Source organism: Monopterus albus, unplaced genomic scaffold, assembly GCF_001952655.1.
Source record: "Monopterus albus unplaced genomic scaffold, M_albus_1.0 scaffold5.1, whole genome shotgun sequence".
NCBI classification, from domain to species: Eukaryota; Metazoa; Chordata; class Actinopteri; order Synbranchiformes; family Synbranchidae; genus Monopterus; species Monopterus albus.
Window position 1 is genome coordinate 1548946 of NW_018127885.1, and position 9673 is coordinate 1558618.

Here is a 9673-nt window from a genome sequence, read left to right on the forward strand (position 1 = left end):
CCCCCACCCCACCACCACCACCACCTACACTTAACACATATATAAACACACACACACACACACTCTAATGGACCTCATCGCCCCAACCACGTCTCTCCTTCTGTCACATGGACAATGCACTGAGGTCATTTTCTTCTTGTTGTTTATGCATCTTACGGCACCAGTACTTGAAAAAAATGACAAGAACACCAGGGCGTTTACTTAACATACACAAGACAGACACTTAGCAGGACATGTGTTTATGAGCATTCATAAATACTCCCTCTCCATTACTAATAAGACAACAATGGTGAGGCCATATAAAGGCACATTTAGGGGTGGTGTGAACTTTAGAGTGTGTAAAAAGCAGTTCAAACCTCTGATACAGATGATCATCTCTGATGCACTTCTGAGAATTAAAAAAAGGAAAGTAGGAGGCACTGTCCCAAAGCCCTGAATGTCACATTGAATCCTGCGGATCAGTGTTTGTTTGCATGCTTCGCACTTGGCTGAATATCACCTCTTTACTGAAATATTATTGGGCTGTTACAAAATGATCTCAGCTTTGCAAATAGTACACATCATTCAGATACTGTAGTAGCTTGTGAAGGCCTGCAGAAGATTGTTGACTGATTTCAACTAATACAGTGCCTAAATGATATTCCCTCAGAGGAAATATTTAGGTATGGAGAAGAACCATAGAACCTACTGCCAGAAGATCATTGAAATGTTTCGAATAGCTTCAGTATTGTGGGTTGTGTCAAATTCATTCTTTTTTTTTTTTTGAGGTGAAACTGCCAAGAACAACAGGTACTGTAGGTATTCAGATGCACCTACTACCTTTATTAAATTTGCACGATTAATGCCACAAATGCCAGCATGTCTTTCCACCACAAAGACTTTGGTTACTGAATATCCCTTTTTAAGTCTTCAACAAGAAAACATCTCTCTGCCATAGACCTTGTTAATAAAGATTTTGTCCTGGTTACTCCGAGCAGGGGGAAGTCCTACCTCCAAGGCAGCCGACCTTTTCCGCAGTAGCTGTTCAATGTTCCTGGCTGCTCTGGTCACCAGCTCCTCTGCATCATTTTGCTCCACAGTGTACAGGTGTTGGTTTCTCAGGAAAATCTTAACAGACGAGGAGAGCAGAGTTTGTATACATTTGCACATGTAATTAAACATCTTGATGTCAGACTGTCGCTGATAATAAAGTAAATTAAATTTAGAAGCTATATCATTCAAAGGAATTATGTAACTCAATGACTTGCACAAGGAGCAGTACAAATTCCTTGGTGCATTGATACAGTGCCTTGCGAAAGTATTCGGCCCCCTTGAACTTTGCGACCTTTTGCCACATTTCAGGCTTCAAACATAAAGATATAAAACTGTAATTTTTTGTGAAGAATCAACAACAAGTGGGACACAATCATGAAGTGGAACGAAATTTATTGGATATGTCAAACTTTTTTAACAAATAAAAAACTGAAAAATTGGGCGTGCAAAATTATTCAACCCCCTTAAGTTAATACGTTGTAGCGCCACCTTTTGCTGCGATTACAGCTGTAAATCGCTTGGGGTATGTCTCTATCAGTTTTGCACATCGAGAGACTGAAATTTTTGCCCATGCCTCCTTGCAAAACAGCTCGAGCTCAGTGAGGTTGGATGGAGAGCATTTGTGAACAGCAGTTTTCAGTTCTTTCCACAGATTCTCGATTGGATTCAGGTCTGGACTTTGACTTGGCCATTCTAACACCTGGATATGTTTATTTGTGAACCATTCCATTGTAGATTTTGCTTTATGTTTTGGATCATTGTCTTGTTGGAAGACAAATCTCCGTCCCAGTCTCAGGTCTGTTGCAGACTCCATCAGGTTTCCTTCCAGAATGGTCCTGTATTTGGCTCCATCCATCTTCCCATCAATTTTAACCATCTTCCCTGCCCCTGCTGAAGAAAAGCAGCCCCAAACCATGATGCTGCCACCACCATGTTTGACAATGGGGATGGTGTGTTCAGGGTGATGAGCTGTGTTGCTTTTACGCCAAACATAACGTTTTGCATTGTTGCCAAAAAGTTCGATTTTGGTTTCATCTGACCAGAGCACCTTCTTCCACATGTTTGGTGTGTCTCCCAGGTGGCTTGTGGCAAACTTTAAACGACACTTTTTATGGATATCTTTAAGAAATGGCTTTCTTCTTGCCACTCTTCCATAAAGGCCAGATTTGTGCAGTATACGACTGATTGTTGTCCTATGGACAGAGTCTCCCACCTCAGCTGTAGATCTCTGCAGTTCATCCAGAGTGATCATGGGCCTCTTGGCTGCATCTCTGATCAGTCTTCTCCTTGTATGAGCTGAAAGTTTAGAGGGACGGCCAGGTCTTGGTAGATTTGCAGTGGTCTGATACTCCTTCCATTTCAATATTATCACTTGCACAGTGCTCCTTGGGATGTTTAAAGCTTGGAAAATCTTTTTGTATCCAAATCCAGCTTTAAACTTCTCCACAACAGTATCTCGGACCTGCCTGGTGTGTTCCTTGTTCTTCATGATGCTCTGCTCTCCATCCAACCTCACTGAGCTCGAGCTGTTTTGCAAGGAGGCATGGGCAAAAATTTCAGTCTCTCGATGTGCAAAACTGATAGAGACATACCCCAAGCGATTTACAGCTGTAATCGCAGCAAAAGGTGGCGCTACAACGTATTAACTTAAGGGGGTTGAATAATTTTGCACGCCCAATTTTTCAGTTTTTTATTTGTTAAAAAAGTTTGACATATCCAATAAATTTCGTTCCACTTCATGATTGTGTCCCACTTGTTGTTGATTCTTCACATAAAATTACAGTTTTATATCTTTATGTTTGAAGCCTGAAATGTGGCAAAAGGTTGCAAAGTTCAAGGGGGCCGAATACTTTCGCAAGGCACTGTATACTGTACGTGTGGGTAATGTGCTCTTTATGTACAGTAGCATTTGGGTGTTTATACCTGAGTGAGGCTCTTCCCAGCTGCGGCCGTGTCTGCCAGGGTGACGAGTTCTTTCTGCATCTGATCAACCCATTCTTTAATCCTATGGGACACAACCAATCTTGTAACTCAGATGTAACCAGTTTAGAAGAGACATCACAGACAGTTGACAATGCAATTAAACTGTCGGAAGATTTCTTCTAGATCTATCACTTAACAAGACCATTTGGTCACACAGCATCAGAACAAACAAGGCCAAAAAGAATCACTCTGATAGGTCAAGCAAAATGTCAACCAATCAAACTCAAGTCACAGTGAACAAATACAATGCCATCTAATCAAACATGTGTCACTGGGTGTCAACTAATAACGATTACTTTCAGAGAGTTCAAAAATGAAGTCAACCAATCAGATAAGTGTCAACCAGTGTTGTGACTGGTGACAGTGATGTAAGCGGACAGGCAAGGGGTAGGAGGTGACCAAGACTGATGTGCTTCTCTGTATTTCAAAGGCTATGGAGACATCAGGTCCAACCTGCTCCTGCCACACACTGGATTATACCTTCCTTTCATCCAGATCCATTCATCTTGTCAAAGCACAATAAACTCACAGCATTCATTATAATATACTGACACAGTATATCACTCCATGCCTCCTGAACACAGTGGCCATGGATACATTTGAGAAGAGCATGACACAGACATAGGACATTATGCATAATCAACTTGGTGACTTCTTGGAATAATTTGATTTTAAAGGCAAACCTGGTTTGAGAGGCATCCAGGAACAAAATACTATACAAAATACATCTAGCTGCAATTCACAATATAGGCTGCCATGCATGCACACACACACGGACAATAAGACAGTGGCATTAATATTGCATGAGAATGATAATAGGTTGGCATGGGATACAGATGCTCTCATTGCCATGCATTCACTGTAACACACTCAGTTGTGATCCACCCCAATAGTAAAGAGACATCTTATACTCACACTGGAATAAACAAACACATATGCATACCCAGAAAGTATTCCAGTGTAATGAATGTCATACAAGTTACAGTATGTGTGCAAACCATCTACTCTACTCTCACACCCAATACAGCTCAGGCAGGTGATAAGATGCAAACATATAGAGAAAATTACAGGAGATCAAGAAGAAATAATAAATATACGTTATGATTTTTAAGAAATCTACAGTTGATCAAAAAAATTTTGAGAAAGAGAGACGAGCGTGGAGAAACATGAGACACTTTGCAAGCAAGAGAATACCAGAGGGGAAAGCACAGTGTGAAACATTTTCAGAAAAGAGATAGTAGGTGGAGATATAAGAGTATGATCAGCCATAATTCAGCCGCTATCCCAAAGCCAAATAGTTTAGGGGTTGTGAACAATAGTGCAGACTAAGGCTTGGCAGAGCTCTGTGAAGGAAAACTAGCATAGATATCCATCTATTGTATGGAATGGTTGGTTAGAGCCACCAAATGGTAGTGTTTGGGTATTCATCGTCAGTCATCTGCAGTCTCTTAGCCACCACACGATGCCAAGCGACCAGGAATGCTGACCAGAAACTGGCAACCAGGTGATTCACAACCTTTAAAACCAGGTCTGAAACTTTTAAGAAACAGCAATAGAGAAACAACAAATGGAGAACAATATTGATATCTGACAATTTGAAAAATGCAGCAGTTGTTGCCCAATATTCAATTCTTTACATTTATATTTAGTTGTCAAGGTCTAAATTATAGAAACTATTCCTTAAGTTATTGTTTCACAATTAATACTATTTTAGTTTTGTGTTACTTCTCAGCCAACATATATGCCAATATTTAAATACTAGTGACAAGCTAATATCGGCCAACCACACACCAGGGTTATCTCAGTCAGGCTTGGAGTTTGCAAAGTTTTAACAGAAAGTCTGTTTCACGTTGGGGACCGCTGTGGCTTCGGAGGTAGAACGGGTCATCTCCTAACCAGAGGGTTGGCAGGTCAATTCCCTCCAGTCTATACCTCGAAGTGTCCTTGTACAAGACACTGAGCTAGTTGCTCCCGGTGATATCATCAATGTGTGTGCAAATGAGTGAATGAGAAATAATGTAAAACACTTTAAATGTGCTTCATTGTGTAGGAAAGCGCTATATAAGGCCATTTACTGTGTAACACAATGAAGCACGGAGTTTAAAAAACTATTGAGTTGCATAAGAGTGAGAAATTGTGTAGCTCGAACCAAATTTAGCAAGTAAAACTCACTGGGCTATTTTCACCTCTGCTGCTCCAATTTTGACCATTCTCTTTCTGGCAAGTCCCATCTCTTAGAAAAGTTAATACTAAATCACTGGCTCACTCCTTTAAAATGGCAGAAATGACCACTGAACTAATGGGAGCCCTTCGCGGCAAATTCTATCTGCTGGTTGTGGGAGAATATTAAAACATCAAAGAGAAAAACGTGTCAGTCACGATTGTTATCTTATACTTGGTTGTCACACCGGACCATGTCAGGCAAAAAAAACCATTACTGTAGATTTCCTGTAGACCCCGCAGCACAAAAACCACCATCAAAACATTCTTCTGGGCAATATAACAACAGACCCTCCGGAGGGTGGTTAAGCATTTTTCCAAACAACACCATTCATGTGACCCTAATATTCTCCCACATGGTGAAAATTATGTGATGTGATCAAAAGCTACAGAAAAGCTAGTCAACAGACCTTGTGGTGAGTTTGTTTTATGAAGTGATTCAATATTCTTTTTTCACTCACCTTCATGTGTCAGTCTTCCTGGTACTGTACACTAGTAGTTACACTGGAAAACTGCTCATACTTAAACTTCTGTTTATGTTTTTTTGATATGTCATATTGATACAGTACAGTATATGGGCCTCATGCTTAGTCTATTAACCTATGGTCTTCTGTTATTCCGATGAAGATACAAGTACTGTTCTGTAGTTGTACATTCAGCGCACATTTCAGAGCAACCCAGCCAGTACATTATATAACACTGGGAGCACACTGCTTTGTGGGAACCAGAGGCTGGGTCCCACTACCGATTTATCAAATTTTATGAAAATGATGGGGTGTAAGGTCAGAGCAAGTGTTGCCTTTTGTTAAAGTTAGATTACGTTTACTGAAAATGAATGTAAGCCTATTACGGACCATATACAGTAGGTGATGACCGCAAGGATCGGTGTGTGTGTTTCCTAGGACTTGATATTCAGAGCGCTTCTCTCCAGAGTTTGGTTTCTGAAATCTACTGCTAGCAGTGTAAATCTCCTTAACAAATGGATGTGCTGACAAATGGATCAGACAACCCAGGCTATGATGCACAATATGTGCATGTGTTCTGCTGGATGTCCAGTTGAGATAACAGGAATGTACATGGATGTGAATAACAGACTTTCTATCCCAGTGTGTATTTGCGTTTTGTGTGTGTGTGCTGTAAATACCAAACACTGCAATGTGCAGACAAAGAAGTATTGGCAGTAAAGTGTTCATAATACACAACAAAACACCATCAAATATAGGATATCCCCCAGAGCTATTAAACCCCCTTGCTTTATATGAATATTCACTGTCATATCTGCTTGTTAAATAGGTGTTAAAAGACCAAATGTATTATAGACAAGGAAAATCCCTGCACATTAATTCTAGGTGAGGCATGCTCCCAGACCCCTTTGGTTAATCTACATGTTTGTAAATTCAGATCATCTCCTGCAATTGAGACAAATGTATGTCATTTTGATTCCTATACACATAGAAAATAGGTAAAGCATTGTCCTTGTTATCTTGTCATCTGCCACACTATTACACACTTACATAGTAATTCAGAAATGCCTCATCAGTGATATTATCATGTTATTTAGCTGATGAAGCAAAATTTTCTGCTCTGGTTGCTGGTCTTTGATTACTGCAGCCTCTGGTACAACACTGGATAATTAAACACACACAAATGCACATTCTAATGGCAACTGGGTCAGACACTGCCCTACTTTTTTTTCAAATACAGGAAGTGCAAATGAGAGCAAAACAGAAAGAGGGGCTGAGAGACAATATAAGAAAGAGAGAGACAGATGTTGTGGTACTCTGTCTTTGGAAGTAGAGTGAGTAAAGAGCTGGCCCAGAGTGTGCCTCTCAGTGGGCAGCTGCGTTAAACAACAGCCTAATTACACATCATTACATAGATATAAACAGAAGCAGTACAGTCCAGATAGCAAAGTGGACTGAAGCATGGAAACACCAACCGTAATGCACCAAAACAACCTGTGGCACTCTACAAATGCTCTGTACCCTATAAATTAACACCCAAGTGGCTAATTCAGTCCTTCTTCAGCCTGGCCCAGCTACTACAACTGCCAGGGAGGATTTTGCATCACACATCTTACTTTCAAGAAAGCTTTTGTCCCATTTTTGTTTTAATTCACTGTGAAACATTGCTCAGGGGACTTCTAAGTTAGTGCAAAATGTTTAGTCTCCTGAGTAGTTATTGGAACAACAGAGATAATTAGGATCATAAAGAAACATAAAAGCAGCTGATTTATATTTACTGTTTATTACATGCACAGGGAAATGTGTTAGGCAAGAAGGGTTCTCTTTTTTTCTTCACTGCAACAGTGATGAAGAAGAAGAACTACAGTATTTGGTAGATTATCCAGGCTGTAAATTTTCTATTGCAAAGAAGAAGCCGTCCTCAGCCTCCTCTACTTCTAACAAAAACTGAAAAGCAACATTTGAAAGAAGAGAGGCCATTGAATTATAAAGATGATGATGGAGAATGATCACCATAGCAAACCCAAAGTAGGCTGCCTGCTTACAATGTAACGTGCAAGTATTCAATAAATTGAGAACCTCATGCTACGACCTTTACAAAAAATGACACTGGACATGGATGATTTGGATGAGAGAAATAATCAGTTTTCTTATACCCTGTGAACCTGCAAAAAGATGGAAGCATTTTGTAAATAAAGCTAATGGATCTGACTGGAAAGTATGCACTTACTCCCTCACATTCACAATTTCAGACTGAACATCTTGCAGATTTAGCCGATGTGGCTTTCAGCCGTGAAATAGTTCTCAGTGCTTTCAGCATTAAGATGCACAAATGCAGGTGTTTTTGCTGTCACTAACTGTGTGCATATCAAAAACATTGCTTTCTGCTACAGCAGTCTGATCTGCAGCAGTAGGTTTTTGGCATGAACTGGTGACTCGTAACTTTGGGATGTGCAGCCAGCAGCCAGCTCTAATGTAATTTCATTCTGTTGGTGTTGCAGAACTACTGTAGAGAAGCATTTATATTATTTAGTCAACACTTAGTATGAATAAATGGTGGACTATAAATGGCGAACCAAATCTTAGAAATGTTTGACAGGTCCTATCATTCTGGTATGGTCTGGTGGCCAAACATTTAATTCATGTAAATCAAAGACATGAATTTCTGGTGGGATGCAGACCTAAGTTTCTTCCAAACTGAAGGTTGTGCACTATGCTGCCATTTTGGAGATGTTCTGATGACATAGGCTACATAATAATAACAATAATAAAGTATATTTATTTGCAGTCACCTGCATTAATTTAATTTGATCGGGTTGGGATCTTTATTTAAATAATGCAAATAAAGGTCCCCACCAAACATCAAAACACGTGATTAAAACAAATGGAATAAATTGTATGTGCCTGAAATTGATATGGTCAAAAATTGCTGGTTGGCCCTATAATATTGCAAGGTGGCTCTGAATTAGGGGTTCGGGTGAAGAATGCAACTTTTGTCCTGTCACATAAAGGAACATAATCTGGCGGAGCCACCGTAACTACTCAACAACTTCATCTTGGAGCTGTCACGGTGCACGGTGGCCACAGTCATCCACCGGCGATAACCTGCTGATTATGGTAACCAATCACCTCTTGGGAGTCAAGCAGCCAGAGAGGAAAGCTGAGCTATTAGTCTGCTGTCAAACGTGATCTTATCCAAGATGACCAGCGGTGCGAGGATGGATCGACCTGCCCGCTTTACACCCCCAAGCGCGCACGTACAGTAGTGGCTCATTAAATGTAACACTTGTCTCTTGACAATGAGCACTTGATCCAAGGCGTCTGCAGACCCAAACATTTACTGTTCGAAAAAAAGGATACTATAAAAGATACTTACATGAGCTGTGTCGGAAACTGCGATGCGAAAGAGCTGTCCTGCCATAACAACATTAGAAACACCCATGCTCGTACCCTGTAGGTATCCATTGTAACAGAAAAAAAAGGGAGGGGGGAAATCCCCGACCAGCGTCAACACCTTATGTGCTCCGCTAACCTTCGCCGCCGACGCATGGGAGCGGTGTGCACAAACAGCGTGAGTGACAGAGAGGCTGTGGCTCGCTCACGGACTGACTAACCCTGATCTCGTCTACCCTGCTTTTCTTTCTAACATCATCATCTAACATGATTTGATCTAATGCAATTTAGATTATTCCTGGTTTTGTACATTATAAGTTCTATTATGGATAGTGTCGCAAAATGTAATGAAACATTCAAATTTCAACAGAATGTGTTTGGTCTTAAAATCATTATGATTATTATTATTAGTAGTAGTAGTATTGATATTGCTTCAATTGGGGGTGTACAGCGCTCAAAGTGGAAGCAACATTTTTTTAACCTTCCAATAAGAAAACACCTGCTAAAAGGAAGGCTTGGCTACAGGTACAGCAAAGTGCAGGCTTGCTGAATAATGTACAGGTTTACAGGTTTTGCTCTTT

At 40.4% G+C, this 9673-nt stretch overlaps 1 protein-coding gene across 8 annotated transcripts in view; it reads right to left on the reverse strand.

Annotated features, from left to right (window-relative positions):
• The window catches only part of LOC109967519 (voltage-dependent calcium channel subunit alpha-2/delta-1), a 54272-nt gene extending 44951 nt beyond the window's left edge, over positions 1 to 9321 (reverse strand). For all 8 annotated transcript variants that reach the window (XM_020613214.1, XM_020613205.1, XM_020613200.1 and 5 more), the window contains exons 1-3: positions 9076 to 9321; positions 2956 to 3037; positions 991 to 1107 (exon numbers count right to left, since the gene is read on the reverse strand). In XM_020613214.1, the coding sequence (XP_020468870.1) occupies positions 991 to 1107; positions 2956 to 3037; positions 9076 to 9164 (288 nt within the window). In that variant the 5' untranslated portion in view covers positions 9165 to 9321. The remainder of the gene's footprint in view (positions 1 to 990; positions 1108 to 2955; positions 3038 to 9075) is intronic.
• Between the last annotated feature and the right edge of the window lie 352 nt (positions 9322 to 9673).